Here is an 18,299-nt window from a genome sequence, read left to right on the forward strand (position 1 = left end):
TGTTTCTTATTTTGTACTCTTAAGAATCTGTACCAAGAGGCAGTGTGTTAATGCACTTATGTGGTGCTATCCTCTGCCCTCATGTAGTTAGCTTGGTCTGGACTGCTCTGGCAAGGAAGAAAACAGAATTACCTGTCTGAGCAGAATCTAAGCCTTGGAGAGGGCTCTTGGTACCATGGTAATGGGAGCCAGGCATCCACACTGACCCATCTGACTGGCATATATTCAGACCTATAGCTAAGTAAATTGATCTCACATGACTGAAGCGACTTAGCAGGAGCAGCAGCAAGCCAGTACAGTTAAGTAAGAGACTGAGCAGGATGGGATGATAAAATTATAAGCGTTTATCTAAAGTCATTTGTGGACTTATATCTGTTATGTCTTGTACAGTAACAGAGTTAAAGCATATGGTAAGCCAGCAGAGTTGAGAGAAAGCCACTTTGAAATATATCTAAGATCTCTTCTGGAACCAGTTCTTCTTACTCATACATTAATTCTCTTGAAATCCACCAAGAACTGGCTACCATCTTACTTGGGTTTCTCTTACCTTGGACGTGGGGTATCTCTTCACGGCTGCTCCAGCAAAGTGCAGCCGCTGCTCCTTACCTTGGACGAGGGGTATCTCCTCACCGCCGCCCCTCCTGACCAGAGAGTTCCAGAAAAACATCTATTTCTGCTTTATTGACTATGCCAAAGCCTTTGACTGTGTGCATCACAATAAACTGGAAAATTCTGAAAGAGATGGGAATACCAGATCACCTGACCTGCCTCTTGAGAAACCTATATGCAGGTCAGGAAGCAACAGTTAGAACTGGACATGGAACAACAGACTGGTTCCAAATATAAAAAGGAGTATGTCAAGGCTGTATATTGTCACCCTGCTTATTTAACTTCTATGCAGAGAACATCATGAGAAACGCTGGGCTGGAAGAAGCACAAGCTGGAATCAAGATTGCCAGGAGAAATATCAATAACCTCCGATATGCAGATGACATCACCCTTATGGCAGAAAGCAAAGAGGAACTAAAAAGCCTCTTGATGAAAGTGAAAGAGGAGAGTGAAAAAGTTGGCTTAAAGCTCAACACTCAGAAAACGAAGATCATGACATCTAGTCCCATCACTTCATGGCAAATAGATGGGGAAACAATGGAAACAATGTTAGACTTTATTTTGGGGGGCTCCAAAATCACCACAGATGGTGACTGCAGCCATGAAATTAAAAGACGCTTACTCCTTGGAAGAAAAGTTATGACCAACCTAGATAGCATATTCAAAAGCAGAGACATGACTTTGTCAACAAAGGTCCGTCTAGTCAAGGCTATGGTTTTTCCAGTGGTCATGTATGGATGTGAGAGTTGGACTGTGAAGAAAGCTGAGCACCGAAGAATTGGTGCTTTTGAACTGTGGTGTTGGAGAAGACTCTTGAGAGTCCCTTGGACTGCAAGGAGATCAGGCCTGGGATTTCTTTGGAAGGAATGATGCTAAAGCTGAAACTCCAGTACTTTGGCCACCTCATGCGAAGAGTTGACTCATTGGAAAAGACTGATGCTGGGAGGGATAGGGGGCAGGAGGAGAAGGGGATGACAGAGGATGAGATGGCTGGATGGCATCACGTACTCGATGGATGTGAGTTTGAGTGAACTCCGGGAGTTGGTGATGGACAGGGAGGCCTGGCGTGCTGCGATTCATGGGGTCGCAAAGAGTTGGACACGACTGAGCCACTGAACTGAACTGAAGAACTGGCTGCAGGCAGAGCTTTGCCTGTTGAAACTGGGACCTTCAGTGATAATTCTGTTTTTAAATCATTATGGAAAACTTCACTTTCTTTCTTTACGAGGTGAAAGGGTAAAAAGTAAGTGCTCTGAAAGTTTCTTCAGGTAAATACATAGTTTTTCAGACCTCCATCCTAGCTGTCTCTCTTAATGAGCTGCCCTTGGCAGGCAGTTCACATAGCCCAACCCTCCATAACAAGGCAGGCACCAATATGAAAACAGGAGCTTGGCTGTCAGAGTTCCCTCATAGGCTGTTAACTGCTTAGCCTTTCTGCTGGGCACCAAATCATATTTGTGTTCAAAGATAAAAGACTAGTGGTGGCAAGAGTAGGAAATATACATTCTATCTCTGGCACTAAATGTGTTTTTATAGGAATGATTTCTAGACTTTTTAAACTTTTCTTTATGTTATAAAGGTTTTGAAATCCTCAGATTTCACTAGCAATTTCTTCAGTACTCATTTCCCACTGTTTTCTTTACCATCTTATATTATGCAAGATTTTAAATACTGCCAAGACACTTATAATTTATATTCTTAATGTTTTCAACTTTAAATTCATTATAGAAATTGCTGCTAAAGCATTTTGAAATATTGACTTTATTCACAAAGATCATTGTGGAATATGTTTTGCAGTGGTTTTGTGAGACTTTTATTTTTAATGGCTTATTGGTGAATTAATTTTAGGTTTATTATTTTTTCTCTCACATAATCCTTGGCATTCTCATATTTGGAGCCTAGTTATTACTGACTTTTTGGTTTTGTTTGTTTTTCCTGTGTCCAAAGAAAGTCTGAAAGATCCCCGTTACAGGCTGCCCTTGTAAATAAGGAGAAGTAAAAGTAGACGTCCTAATGGAATACCGTTATTATTGCTTGTGGCTGGCAGATCTCTGCTTAAAATTCGTATTGTCCACTCTGCAAAGTTAGATTGTATCATCCTATCTCAGAGAGCACTTTATATGCATAACCAACAGAAGCAATGGAAAAATCACCTAGAAATTGTTTCTCTATACCTACCTCTTAGATGAAAAGTTATGACCAGCCTAGAATTGTGGTGTTGGAGAATACTCTTGAGAGTCCCTTGGATAGCAAGGAGATCCAACTGCCATCCTAAAGGAAATCAGTCCTGAATATTCATTGGAAGGACTGATGCTGAAGCTCCAATACTTTGGCCACCTGATGTGAAGAACTGACTCATTTGAAAAGTCCCTGATGCTGAAAAAGATTGAAGGTGGGAGGAGAAGGGGACGACAGGGGATGAGATGGTTGGATGGCATCACCGACTTAATGGACATGAGTTTGAGCAAGCTCCGGGGGCCGGTGATGGACAGGGAGGCCTAGCATGCTGCAGTCCATGGGGTTGCAAAGAATCAGATGTGACTGAGCGACTGAACTGAACTGACTGATACCTACCTCAGTCACTTTCTCCCTTGTACACTGTTGACTATTCAGAGCAGAGAGCTAAGCAATGGTTTCCAACATCTCCATTAGGGAAATTTATGTAGGTTTGTTTTACGGTTTCTCATTGCACAGCAGTTGTCACCTGAGAGATCTGAATACTTAACATGCTTGAGCTCTGTGAAAGTTTGGTTCCAAAGGAAAGGTGAATACAGTTTCTTCACAGCGTCACCTAGACTGACTGATTGCTGCTCACCTTACTATTTATTCAGGAAAACATGACCATTGTGCCTGCAGGTACTACTGTTTAATTTAGTTTAAGAATTAACTGTTTTGTTACTTTGATTCACAGAAAGAAGCAGAAGTAAAGGAACGGTCTGTTTTTGACATCCCTATATTTACAGAGGAATTCCTGAACCACAGCAAAGGTGATTACCAGAGGATCGTATTGTGTTCCTCACATCTGTGACAGGGGATTTAGTTGTCAGGAGAAATTAATTGCTCGAAAGCAATGGTAGCGATATTCCTGAACCTGGGACTGGTCTGGAAGAAGGAAACTGCTTCTATTTCACTCTCTATTAAAAATAGTTACTCAGAAACCAGTGGAGGAAAGCTCAGCCAGTGTTGTCAGAGTAGCTTTAGTCTCTGAATCAGAGGAAATAAATAAACATCACTAATTCAGTTGCTTTCAGGCTGTTAGCCAAGAACCCTTTGTACAAATGAAAGCTTGCATGGATGTCCAAAATATAAAATAAATAAGAGCAAAGCTGACCCCACTGCAGTAAAGCTTTGGACCCACAGCTGTGCTTGCCCAGTCTCCCAGGATCCCCCTGTGAAACCCCTCAGGCTTCTCATAGCACAACTTTAAACAAACCAAACAAACAAACACTGGGAATTGCAGCTGTTCCTTGCAGTCTTAAGTATAGAATATGACCAGCTTTAAGAATTAAAATAACTCTGGAGAGCCAGGCGTCTTATTGCTGAAATTGCTACCTGAAAGGCCATAATAAGACTAGGGACAGGAGGAGGGGTAGCTAATTAGCTAAGCAGAACTTCTAGAAGAGTCACTGGGACTCCTCAGAGACACTGTGTTACCTGTGTTTTGGGGGGCTTGCGTCCTCAGCTCGGGAGGCAGAGCTCCGTCAGCTTCGCAAATCCAACATGGAATTTGAGGAGAGGAACGCAGCCCTGCAAAAGCACGTGGAGAGCATGCGCACAGCGGTGGAGAAACTGGAGGTGGACGTGATCCAGGAGCGCAGCCGCAACACCGTCTTACAGCAGCACTTGGAGACGCTGCGGCAGGTGCTGACCAGCAGCTTCGCCAGCATGCCCTTGCCTGGTAACATCATCCCCACCTGAGTCGTGAAAGCGGTGGGGGCTGGGGAGGTGCTGCATATGTTGGTGTTGGTGTGGTGAGGCTGAAGTCTCCCTTCAAGGGGAAGACCAATAAACTCCGAGGTTGTTTCCCCAGAGTTTTCTGTAGGTCATGTAATAGAATCTCAGTATTGGTTAAAATCTGGAGGTCTTGCCTGGAGAATCCCCACGGAGAGAGGAACCTGGTGGGCTCTAGTCCATTCCGTCACAGTCGGACACGACTGAGCCACTAAGCACAGCACAGCCCATTGGTTAAAATAATCCGAAATCTCAGACTCTCTGCTCAGTTAAATTTTCCTTCAATTATATTTTAACATAATCTACTTTCTATTAAGCTTAACTTGATTTTCAGAATAGTTGAAACTGTGTAATAAATCCTCAGTGGAGTGCTTTTCTTTTTTTTTAATTGTGCTATAATTGACATATAACATTGTATTAATTTCTAGTGTACAACATAATGATTCTATATCTATATGCGCTGTGAAATGATCACCGCAAGTCTAGTTACCATGTGCTACCATGCATGTATGCACGCCAAGTCACTTCAGGCGTGTCCTACCCTTTGCAACCCTGTGGGCTGTAGCCCTCCAAGTTCCTCTGTCCATGGGATTTCCCAGACAAGAATACTGGGAGTGGGTTGCCATGCTCTCCTCCAGGGGGTCTTCACAACCCAGGGATTGAACTCTTATCTCTCGTGCATCGGTAGGTGGGTTCTTTACTGCTAGTGCTACCTGGGAAACCTGTGCTACTGCTAAATCACTTCAGTCGTGTCCGACTCTGTGTGACCCCATAGACGGCAGCCCACCAGGCTCCCCCGTCCCTGGGATTCTCCAGGAAGAACACTGTACCACCATACAAAGTTACAAACAAATTTTTCTTCTTGTGATGAGAACTTTTAAGATACACTTTCTTGGCAGCTTTCAAATATGTAGTACAGTACTGTTGACTACAGTCACCATACTGCACACTCCACCCCCATGACTTAATTTATTTCATCACTGGACGTTTTTATTTCTTGATACCCTCTCCCACGTCACCTGTTCCCCCAGAGCACTTTTCTGATATCAATGTGCTGGTTCTGTGATATTGTCTTAATGGGAAGGAAAATAAATACTCGTATTTCTTATATATGTTTTCGTGTTGCAAATAGTCACAGCAGATCTAAGAGAGTCTTTAACCTGTTTTATGCAACTACACCTATATGCTGTGCAGCAATAATAGTCCATCTGTTTATGTAGAGTATGTGGATTAATTTCATTTCTTTGAGGTCTAAAAGTCTCTCCTCTGAAATTAAAGTCTTCTCTGTGGAGCAGACCCCATTAGAATCAAGTTTCTTTTGCTGTGGAATCACTGATCTGTGTTACTATTGAACTGAATGGGGAAGCTTTTCTTACTTTCTCTTATCTCACTTCAGGAAGTGGAGAGACACCTACAGTGGACACTATCGACTCCTATATGAACAGACTGCACAGTATTATTTTAGCTAATCCCCAAGACAATGAAAACTTCATAGCTACAGTTCGAGAAGTTGTGAACAGGCTTGATCGTTAGGGAATGGTGAGTGCTCACTGACTTGATTCGTACATGCCAGCACATCATCAAAACTAAGATGGCATTGCATTAGACTTTATTAATACTATTAAAATCCTGGAATGACATTGAATAAGTGAGTTGGAGGCTTAAGATTCCTGTTGCTTGGTTGCTGAATGTAGTAAATAGTGTTGGAAAACTGAATCAAGATAGTTTTTCCTCATGCATGCCTCCATGTGGCTTAATAGAAAGGGCATGATTTTTGTGGTTGGATCTCAATTCTAGCTTTGTCACTTATTAAGTTGTATTCTTAGGTATTAGTTTCCCATAGGGTTTTGAAGGTTAAGTGAGAAATTTAAAGGAAATAACCCCCCAAAGAACACATTGGACAAAATAAGTATCACTTAATTGTTAAGCTTCCTTTTCTCTGTAAATTAAATGATAATTTAACAATAACAATAGTCAGTGAGACATTGTATGTGTACAAGCCAATGTCGGTAAGCTTTTCATTCACCACTCAATATCGGAGTAACAGTTGTGTGTTAAATGTTAATGTGGACTAAACTTACAGTGAAACAGTTAATGCCTTGATTGAATATATTTAAAAATATATAAATTCTCAATAAGTGAAAGGAGAGAAATAAGAAAGTAAACTTTTAAAAGATACATTCAAGAAATGACTTGTAATATGTTTTACATCCTTTTGGAAGAGAAAAAATACATTTCCAAAGGAGGCCTGCCTTTATAAATTTTTTGGTACTAACGGTCAATCATCAGTATCATTTCTTAAATGGAACTGGTATTTTTTCACTCAGATTCCTAGAGATAGAGTACCCTTTAGTTTGTCATTCCATAATTGACACCCCTTTGGTCTGTCAATTAAATTGTTCCATCCCTGCAGACATATGAACTATGTGGAAATCTTAGGGTTGGATCACACAGTGAATGGCCATATATGGTTTCTAAAACAAGAGTGAATGGCAGGATACACTTCTTAGCAAGGCTGGTTATGGATTTATATCTTTATTTGTCTTACAGGTAAATGAGCATACTCATATACATGTTCATATTCTAACATGGTCTGGACCTTGAGCAACATGTGCAAGAATAAATAACGCCTATAATTCTTTATCTAACGAGGTCGTGTCTGCCCGCAGAGACAAAGGCAGTCATCTCTCTCCTTCTTGGCCACAGGCTCCAATAGTAACTGTACAGGGCGATTCGTCATACTTTATCCCAGTCATGCTCTGATGGGGGGAAGGATTACTGTCCTTCTAGTGAGTAGCCAGATGGAACAGACCATACTTCTAAGAGATGACTGGACTCCCTACAGAATAAAGAAACGGCATTACTGCTGCTGCTTGTGAAGGAAACAGCTTGTAAATCTAGGTCTGGGATTTTCAGGAGCTCATCATCCTTCTCATTTTCACTCAGTGTTTTCAGTTAGCACTCTGGTAGGCTTGAAAAGAAAGAGCTGGGAGAAACAGTGTGGAGGACTATGGAAGAGCATGATAACTGATAACATGCTGTCTCCTCACATAGGTAAAGGGCAGTTGTGAGTTTTGAGCCAAAAATGGTTTTCCATTTTGAGCATTTGACCAATAAGACTTTTCTAAAGCTTTACCCATCTTAAGGATATAAACTGTCATATCTGCTTTCTGAGGTGGCTTTGAAAACCTAGAACGTTATCATTATCCTTGATTTTAACCTACAAATATTTTGCCCCTAAAAGAAAGAGTAGCTGAAAATGTGAACGGTTTTGTTACTACAGATTTTTACAATCTAGCCATGTAAACATAACTAAGAATGGTTAGTTCTCCACACCCTGAAACTGTCAAATGAATCAGTTATAAAGACTGTGATTAATTCTAGCTTGGCTTCATTACACAAATATGTACAGACAACTAGGCCTGATGTCCCCAGCATTCATGGTGCAATTCATTACTCTGACATGGGCTTGGCAAAGTTTTCTTCCTTTGTCAGGAGCCAGCAAGTGAAAGGAAGTGAATGGTCTGTGGTTTTAGAGGAGCATGTTAGAGCTGGAAGGGGCCTTTAGAAATCCCATCATTGTACATACAAAGAAACTGAGTCCCAGAGAGGTGAGATGTCTTGCCTAAAAATACCTAAGTAGGCAAGTGCAGATTCTAGAACTAGAACACATGTATCTAAATGCAATTGAGTTTCTAGAACATTGATACAAGCAGATAGGGATGGGTGTCAAGGGAGAGCACTAAAAAATCTTAGAATGAAAGCAGTAAGATAAATGGGGGGTAATTAGGAAAAAAGTTACAATCCAGCAATTATAATGTAAATTTTTGTTCAGCCATTTTATAATTATTTTTTATTAGAATGGAAGAATTACCCCAGCTGTCATTTTTCTTTGTGGTTAACTTATACTTAGAAAAAGTGGAGCTGGGAGGAAGCCATAGGGGTGATTTCACATGGAGAGGTGACTACTGTATATATCAAAAGCCATATGTTGCTTGATTTCAGTTGAACCAAATGATAAATAGTTACCTGTTTGAGGACTGGAAAGAAAACAACTTTTTTATGTGATTGCATTTTTATAGATGTAAGAATTTATTCATCTTATGCACACAGTACTTCCCTACACATGCAGGGAGCCTTAGATTTATACTTGAAGAAGTTGGTTTGATTGACCAGGACAAAAGTACTCATTTTTCATCATCAAATTTGTCCCTGATACTTGATTTTCTGTGTTTGGCTGGCAATTTTCCAACCTCCCCATTGTGGCTGAACTGGAGCAGGGCCACGTTTGTCTTTGAAATGTCTAAAATGCCTCAGTGAGGTTGGCTGCTTGCAGTTTTATGAGCTCCTTGGTTTACATACACCCTGCTACTCACCTTAACCCTTTTGAAAATAGAGCATTGCAGTATTTTCACCCGAAGTCTGAACCCTTTCTGATCTGTGCTTCCCTTTTGGTATCTTTTTTCGTTTGTTTTTTTTTCTCCCAGTTCTACAGGTCTTAGAGCTCCAGGATGTTCTGTAAGTGGTTTTACTTGTTCAGAATGAGAAGCCATCCATGGAAATTTGAGTTGAGTGGAGGCAGAGAGGGCGTACAGATTATTCTGCTTGTGAAAGAACCGTCAGTTAGGAGGTACATGCCTTCACCCCAGGAAGCCATGTGAGGGAGCCGCAGAAGGAGCATGTGTGGGAACTTCCTGTGGGATTGTCCTTGTGAAGCTTTGACCGTGTGCGAGTCTTCAGTCTCCTGTCGTCTCTGCTTCTGCTCCAGCGGGCCTGCGTATACTCCGCTGACTAGACACCCCCGAGACAGGCACCTTCTGCAGCAGAAAGGAAGCCTTCTCTTTGTTCTGCTTCGTTCAGATTGGACTCTTTTATCAGTGGCTCTGTGGTTTTTATCAGTGGTTTTCCTACCTAGCTGTCACTTCTTTTCTTAATGCTTTTGGGGGTTAATTTTTTTATATTTTCTTCACCCCACCAAGTTAGATGTCTCCATTTTCTGACCTCTGGGCTTTGTTGCTCAGCAGGGCTCTGAAGGAAAGTTTCTCTCATTGGACAGGCCCAATCTTCTCCCATCCTTGTCCTGCTGTGACTCCAAAGAAAGGAGCTTCTTGTTGACAGTGTCCTGTGGAGCGAGGCTGTGTCTCATACCCCACACAGCGCTCAGTGGGTGCCAGCCCTTGTAGTGGAGGCTTTGTGATTGCTGCCCTGAAGGAGAGCACTCTTTCCTCCTGCCTTGGTACTGCCTGCTGTTTTCTAAGCACCGCTCCTGCACGTACCCTGCCGCTCCTGCACGTACCCTGCGTCCCGGCCCCAGCAAGGCTCTTCTGTTCCCATCTGCTGGCAGTGACTTGTGGAATATTTTTGCTGAGGGAAAGGTCACTGGTAAACAGGACAAAACAAGAAAGTAGTTTATCACTTGGTATTGAAAAAGATCCTAAAGTTTCTTATAAGTGAAAACAGAGGAAATCCCTGTGTGCTTGAGGTGTACTGAGTTATGGATACGGATGGCGGAAATGTCATCAGAATACTGCCAGCTGACAGAAGAGAACACGGAGGAATTCTCCATCCTTTGTCTTTCTTCTCTAATCATAACTGCATAGTCTGTGTCAAAGGGACAGGCTTTCCTTCCTTCTGCCCTCTTGTGATTAAAAAAAAAAAAAAAAAAAAAAACACAGCAAAGGGAAGAGAGGTTTCTGATTTTCACCTCAGGGTTTGGTTTTGTTGTTATGTGTTGATGCTGTGAAGCACAAGGCTGGCAGTTGCAGCTGAGATCTTTGGAACCAAAGCAGGGCACGCTGAGCCCACTGTCCAGGCACCATGCCACCAAGGGCAGGTGGAAGTGTGGCCCCCTCACAGTATGCTCACAGGCCAGGGTGCAAGCCAGACACCCCCATCATGTTGCTGCAACCCTCCTGTCTTCTCAGCATCTCCTCCCCTGATTTCTTTCTTAACCCAAAGGAAACAAAACAACAGCAAAAAAAAAAACCTTGTTAAAAGTTCTTACGTGAACACACATCAAATTTTCATGTACTGAAGCCAATACATATACTACCTTGGCTGTCTTTGAGAATAAGGGCCCATCATTATCTCTCTAAACCTGCCAACTCACCTGCTCTTCTGTGTTTTCCTACTCTCACTGGCCATTCCTAGCTCTTCTCTCAGACACTCTGCCTGCTCAGTCCAAGCTGGAATGCACTGTCTGTGTCAGAAGGACAGCCAAGTCAGTTCTGGAGTTTGTGTCTGCCTTCTGCCAAATACTTTGTCTCCTTTCTTCATCCTCATATTTCTCTCTGTCTCGCCTTTATGTTAGTTTTGCACAGTGTTATTAGCAGTGCTGTGCACCAGGGAAGGCTGTAATAGGTCCAGAGCTCATCCTTCTCCTTCGTCTGGATAGATACCTGACACTGACTTGAAAGCCATCCGTAATCGGGAATGCATGAGATCTCAAGAAAGCTGGCAATTTGAAAGCATTTTCACAAAATAGCAACCTGCTCCTGACATGCTGGCCCTCCCAGCAGCTACACCTGACTCCCTGGTGGCTGGAATTCAACTGCCACAAAACAAGAAGTTTCCGTGAAGCAGGTCTGTCTTGCCTGCTCTCTTCTCTGTGTCCAGCCAGGAAGGTAGTAAGTGAGCTCAGAGGCTAACACAATACCTAATTCACATTTCCCAGTAAACTTGTAGATATTATTGCACTAATATGTTCTTCTCAAGAAATAAATTGTTGCCTATTCAGTGTTACAGATTTCTTTCTTTTTATTAAAACACAAAGAGCAGCTGAAGAAAATGGGACAGATTCTGACAGAATGAAATTTTAGGAAAAAAATGTGTACGTGTGTTTGAAACTGTTGAAATGCCAAGTTTTCTGTACAAGTGTTTTTGTAATTAAACTTTTAGATTTTCTTTGTTTTTTAAAGAAGTCGATATGCTTGCTTGATGTTTGCCTCATTAAAAACTTTTCTATGTTGAATCCACTCGATTCAGCTTTACCTGCATTGCCTTCTTGTCTTAAAGACTTCGTCAACTCTGCATTAATCATTGTCTGTTACACTTTTAAAATGGTAGCATTCATTTTATTAATTGCTTATTCAAAATGTGTCTTAGTCTGTTTGAGGATTCAGTTCTCCTAATGTATGCTATAAGAATACAATGAATTATAATTCATTTTAAGGTAGCAGTAGTGTTCTGGAGGCAACTTGAAAGAAGTCTCATGTTCTTAAAGTCAGTGACTTCAGCCCCCTTGATAGGAGGCCTAAAGACAGTCTTCCTTTTGACTGAAGAGATAAATTTTCCTTAAATACTTGCTTTTAAAAGTAACCACTACTTCATTAGTCAAAATCTGTTTTCAGGGAAATTTGTCACCTACTTCCAGCATGCTCTTAAAATTCTAGGGGTGAGCTCTTCTGGCTTCCAAAGCCTGCTGCCCGCCTAGTAAGCTAGTTATGTGGCATTTTTGTTCCCAGTTTCCTCATCTGACATGCTCATCTGACATGCCTCAGCTCTCTTACACTTGTCAGAAAGACAGAATTGGGTGATGAATTGACCGTACTTTGGAGGCTATGAAGAATCTTAAATGAATGCCAGGAATTATTGAGGCAACTCAGGGTCAGACTTGACTACATTTAACAGAAACTCAAATCAGCAAAAGCTTAAATAAGACACATCTCTCTCACTGAAAAGTATTCCAAAGGTAGGCAATCCAAGACCAGTATAGGGGGTTCTTGTCTGCACCACAAGAAGATTCCTTTCTCAAGGTCATTTCATGGTCAAAAACAGCCACTTGACCATCAGCCATCATTTGAAATTCCTGGCAGCTTAAAGGAAGAAAAAGGGCAAGGACAAAAATGGGCAAACTCAGCTGAGTCAGCACCCTTTGAAGAGTCTTCCTAGAAACGATACAACGCTCCCAGAACGCAGTCATGTGACAACAGCTAGCTATGGGAGGCCAAGGAATGTCATCTTTCCTCGGGCATTACTACCTCCAATAGTATACAGGTTTTAGTCAGTAAGGAAGGAGAAAATAAATACCAAGTAGGCAACTGAGTTAGTTACATGACTCATATGTGACTGTGTGAATGCATAGGCCAGCGCAGACTCTAAGGCCAGCCCTGCTCTGCTAGTGAGCAAGATGTATTATCCTGTCTTTGCCCCTTGGCCATCATGAATGACCATGTACTTCCTTGGTACTTCCCCCCACTTAAACAGCCAAAAAGCTGACAACCAAACTCAACCAGAGTTAGCATTTTCCTGTTGCCACCTTAGTTCATCCCTTCCCTCTCAACAGCTGGTGGCCAGTCTTGTCTGGAAAAGTCAACATAACCAGGTGGCAGTATTTCCTCCAGTTGTTTGTTCCCTTTCTCTAACTGTTCAGCATCTGCTGGATTAAAACAACAACAGGATAATCTTTCCCTACGGGTGGGGAGATTGAAGTATTGCTTGGCAGAAAAGCTCGTAGCTACTTCCTGCCCTCTAAATTTCCTGCCTTGCAACTGAGGGTTCCAAGGCAAGGACCTTGTCTTTGTTTTATTTATTTACATGCTAACACATAGCCAGTGCTTAAAAATATATTTTACAGTATCTATAGAAATAAACACTAGCTCATACCCTAGCTCACAAAAAAGATGAGGATTGAGAATTTAAAAGATCAAGTGAAAATGTTAATGTACTTCCTCTTACCCAGAAACCATTTCAGTTTAGTGCTGGGGGAACATGGTCCATAGGGAGGATCATCTGCCAGAAGCATAAAATGTCAGTTCTCTTAGCCTAGAAAAATGCAGAAAGGAGGAGGAGCTGTGAGATAAGGATGGCATTGGGAAACTAAGAGCAGGGTCAATGCAAATTGCCCAGATAGAAGGATTTTTGTAAACCACTTGCAACTACTGGGATGGAAAGAAAATGCCTTAGATGTTTAGATAAGAATATGTAAGACAGTGGGTATAGAAGTAGCCTTTTGTCTGAGTCTCGAACACCAGAGCCAGTTCTTTATTTCTGTGTTTTCCATTTCATGTCAGTTCACTGTTTGGAACTACAAAAGTATTTTATAAAATATATTTCTGCCCTTGGCATGACAGTCCAGTGGGAAGAACAGATATCTGCATAAATAGTTCTAACACAGGGCAGCCTGTAATTAAGAGTTTTAATGGTGGTAAATACTTTTTGGAGAGTGTATTGCTTGAATCTCACCTGACAAGAGCTGATTTTTCCATAATTACAAGAGTTTGCAATGGGAAATCTAAGTCTTGTGGGATCACCATATTAACTAATAAGGGCTTTCTCTGAAATGTAAATGAAATATAAAGTCTATACTGATAACCATCAAAGTTTTCTAGCAGCAGTTGAGGTAACTAAAAGGTGAAAGTAGTTGGATTATTGTAATTTAGACAATAATACTTCTTCAAAGTATGCTTTTGACTCATTAACAGGTCATTAAATCAATAAGTTAATCAAAACCTTTTTTCATTAAATTGAAGAGTGCACTGCATATGGTAAGGGTAAATATTATTTTGTGAAACTTGTTTCCACTTTAGAGCAGACTCATGTGATGGGTTACAATGTGAAATGTATTTCGTACTGTGGGGTCACAATAAAGATAGTCAATGATTGTTTCACTACCTCTAAAATCGGATTGAACTGCTGGGTTCGACTTTGGGCTCCATTTTTCTGCTTGTGTGATCTAAGGTGAGTTGCTTAAACCGGTCTGTGGCTCAGTCTGTAACACAGGGATATTTATAGTTTCTATTGTGTACAGTTTGGGGGTGGGGTTGTTTGCTTTGTTGGTGTTTTTTTTTTTTTTTTTTTGGCTGCGCTGGACCTCTATTGAAGCACATGGGCTCTTCACTGTGGTGCATGGGTTTTCTCTAGTTGTGCATACACAGGCTTCTCTTGCTACAGAGCATAGGCTTTAGATTGTGCAGGCGCTCTAGATGAAGCGTGGGGGCTCAGTTGCCCTGCAGCAGGTGGAGTCTTAGTTCCCTGACCAGGGATCGAAACCTGCATCCCCTGCTTTGGAAGATGTGTTCTTAACCCCTGGACCACCAAGGAAGTCCCTATAGTGTACAGTTTTCATGTGGATTAATCCATGTAAGATATTTAGTACCGGTCATAGCACAGACACCTAAATTTAGCTATTATAATTTATGAAAGACTCGGGGAAGAAGAATTAGACACATACTATAAGTCAAGCACTCTGATCTAGTTTTTATATAAATTATATATATATGTATGTATATATATATGTCTCATTTAATTCATTCTTTGGGGTCACAAGGAGTCAGACACAACCAAGCACACACATACATTTAATTTGAACCACAACTTTATAGAGTAGGGCTATTATACCATTTTCCAGGTAAGTAAATTAAGGCTCAAAGCTGATAAGCAACTTGCAGGTGTTACAACTGGGAAGAGGCAAAGAAAGGATTTATACCCAGATCATTCTGACTCCACATTCCACTGTAGCCATACTGTCTTAGAGATATTTAATGAGACTGACAGGAGACGGAGAAGTAGAGGGGCTTTGAAGTCGGTAGGCAATAATGAGATTATATAGCATACAAATAATACCTTGTAAAATGTGATAAAAATTTAAATTGTATCATAAGTATAGCATGAAGTGTTCTGTGAAAGTAAGTGACAAGATCTGGTTTCTATTTTTAAAGGCTCACCCTGGCTGCTATGAAGGGAATTAGGAGGCAAGAGAGGAATCAAAAAGGTTGATTAGAAGGGTGGCCCAGGGATCCAGGTGACAGCAGCTTAGCCTAGCATGGAGGCAGTAGGGGCTGCTGATGAATTCTGAATGTATTTTGGAAGTATAATGAACAGAAGTTGCTGAGGGGCTTCATGTGGAGAATGAAGGAAAAAGAATCAAGAATGACCCCTAGACTTCTGAAGGGTTTGAGCAACTGGGTAGTAGACAGGTGCCACTGTCTGAGATAGCGTAGAGTTAAGGGTGAAGCATTGTGGAGGAAAAGAGTAAGAATTCTGTGTTTGGAGTTGCTAAATTTGAGATTCAGCCACCAGATCAACCCCTGGGCAAGACATATCTTTCTGCTATTTGTTAAAAAGATTCCTTTCAGGTCAGGGCTGCTAACATTCCATCCTCAGTGCCTGCGCACATACACATAGACCTGGTTACTCAAGCTGTTCGCTGAACTATGAAATTAAGGAATGGTCTCCTTTTTAATTTTTCAAGCTCCTTAGAAAAAAAATTTTTTAAACCATCCATCTGTATTTGTTTAAGATTGGCATAAAGCAGCTGAATGTTCTAGGATATGAAAATCATACCATAACCTGATGGTTAGAAAATCCTAGGCAAGTAATAGAAAGTATCTGCTTGAAGGAGACTGTATGAAAATATATTTGGCATCAGTCTAAGAAGGGAAATATGAGAAGACATCAGTGATACAGCCAAAAGGTTTATGGATTCAGCAAATAGGTTCCTGCTAGGGGTGCTTCTGCTATCTTCAAGGACAGAAATTAACTGCATCTGGGTCCAGGCAGTGACTATTTTTCTTGGGCTGGTGGATTTTTCAAATGGACCTACATGTATCAAAAGAACTTCCTTCTGCTCAGTGTTATGTGGCAGGCTGGATAGAGGGGGAGCTTGGGGGAGAATGGATGCATGTATATGTATGGCTGAGTCCCTTCGCTGTCCACCTGAAACTATCACAATGTTGTTGATACTGCAATATAGTGTAAAAGGCTTTTTTAAAAGAAGTTCTTGTTTTGAAGGACACATTAATGTGTTCATTATGGATTTTTCTCATCCCTAGGGAGAATGAGTATTTTACATATATTCATTCATTCAAACATTTTCAAGCAAGTACTTACTATGTGTTTGGCGTGTAAAGCTGAGGACATCTCTTGCCTTAAGAAGTTCACAATATAACACAAAAGAAACACAGGATCTGATAAATTAGCAAATGTGCTGTGCTTAGTCGCTCAGTCGTGTCTAATTCTTTGTGACTCATGGACTGCAGCCCACCAGGCTCCTTTGTCCACGGGGATTCTCCAGGCAAAAATACTGGAATGGATTGCCCTGCTCTCCTCCAGGGGATCTTCCCAAGCCAGGGATCGAACCTAGGTCTCCCACATTGCAGACATATTCTTTACTGACTGAGCTACCGAAGAAGCCCAAGGATACTGGAGTGGGTAGCCTATCCCTTCTCCAGGGGATCTTCCCGACCCAGGAATAGAACCAGGGTCTCTTCCCGATCCAGGGTCTCGCATTACAGGAGGTTCTTTACCAGCTGAGCTACCAGGGAAGCCCAAATTATCAAATCACTGTAAGCAAAGTGTTCCCAAAAATACAAAGGAAGGATTCAGTGGTTGTGCTTGGGAGAGGTCAAAAGAGGGTTTTACCAGGGTAACATTTTGAGGTAGGCCTTTTAAAAAAATCGCTCTTTAAGAGAACCTTAAAAATAGATCTGGAGATACGCGTGCATTTTTGGTGTACTCCAGTGATTCAGCAGGATTGGAACACATGTATTCAGAGTATTGATTTTAAAAAAATGAAGATAGGAAGGTTTTTTGACTATGGCTATAAATGGGCCTTGAGTGCCATATGAAGGAATTTAGCTTTCACGTTGCAGCCAGGGGGAAGGCATTAAGGCTGTGTTTGCACGGTAGAGATATGAGATGAAAAACTAGACCAGAGGTTCTTAACATTTTCTCTGTCATAAACACTTTCGGCAGTCTGGTGAAGCCTGTGAAACCTTCTCAAAATAATGTTTTCAAGTGCAGAAAATAAAATGCATAGCTTTACCAAGAGGAAAATAACTATATTGAAAAATAGCTATCAAAATATTAATATTATTATTAAATGACAGTAATATTTAAAAGTTAATAGGAATGTCTGTGTTTACTACTAAAGAATTAAATAACATAATCTAGCAACAGCTCTAATAACTACCATAATTTTACAGTAGTATTGATCATAAGTGATATTTCAACATTTGCAACAGCAGTACTATGATGTAAAAATATCTGTGATTCTGTTGGTGCCAAAGTCATAGGTCCTGCCAGTACTACTGGGGCTTGTGCCAACATTTATAATAAAAGAAAGTGCAAATTTCCAGTTAGAGGTTTCTGAAAATCAAGATGTAATTTTTTTCCCTGTCCATGCTTGCAGTTCTGAGTCCTAGTCAGATTCCTGAATCAAGACAGTATGGAGATAGACTGGTTATGAGACTGTCAGAAAACTCAGGTCAAAGACTTCCCTGGCAGCTCAATGGTAAAGAATGCGCCTGCCAGTGCAAAAGACATGGGTTTGATCCTCGATCTGGAAAGATCCCACATGCAACTAGAGAAAAAGCTTGAGCAGCAATGAAGACTCAGCACAGCAAAAAATAAATAAGTAAATAAAATTCTAAAGAAAAAAAAAGTCAAGAAGCAAGAAGAGCCTGTATTGGGGGTAGTAAAAGAGCAGATTGGAGAAACATTTGGGATTGGGCTTGGTTTCTGTCAGCCCACAATGAGGAATCCTCTCAAGGAGGAATCTGGGGGTAACATGTGGTCTGACCAAGCAGGCTCACCAGGAAGGAAACAAATCCTTTAAGCAGCTGTCCCTATTACAGTTGAGTTTCATTCATTTGTTCAACTGATATTGATTACTCTCTGTGGCAGATGAGGAATACAGCCTTATGGAACATTTCTTGCCTTCATGGAACTTTCTGTCTGGTGGAAGAAATGTGATGAACAAAGCTAAACAGATAGGTTATTACTATTTGGGATCAAATGCA

The 18,299-nt window shown here is 41.1% G+C and overlaps 1 protein-coding gene across 2 annotated transcripts in view; it reads left to right on the forward strand.

Annotated features, from left to right (window-relative positions):
* HMG20A (high mobility group 20A) overlaps window positions 1–11,539 on the forward strand; it is a 77,485-nt gene extending 65,946 nt beyond the window's left edge. Inside the window, exons 7-10 of one of the 2 annotated variants that reach the window (XM_005695116.3) lie at window positions 3,521–3,596; window positions 4,292–4,507; window positions 5,957–6,099; window positions 7,111–11,539. In XM_005695116.3, the coding sequence (XP_005695173.2) occupies window positions 3,521–3,596; window positions 4,292–4,507; window positions 5,957–6,093 (429 nt within the window). In that variant the 3' untranslated portion in view covers window positions 6,094–6,099; window positions 7,111–11,539. The remainder of the gene's footprint in view (window positions 1–3,520; window positions 3,597–4,291; window positions 4,508–5,956; window positions 6,100–7,110) is intronic. The other variant, XM_005695115.3, reaches the window with a different exon arrangement.

This window comes from Capra hircus, chromosome 21 (genome assembly GCF_001704415.2).
Source record: "Capra hircus breed San Clemente chromosome 21, ASM170441v1, whole genome shotgun sequence".
In the NCBI taxonomy this organism is placed as follows: Eukaryota; Metazoa; Chordata; class Mammalia; order Artiodactyla; family Bovidae; genus Capra; species Capra hircus.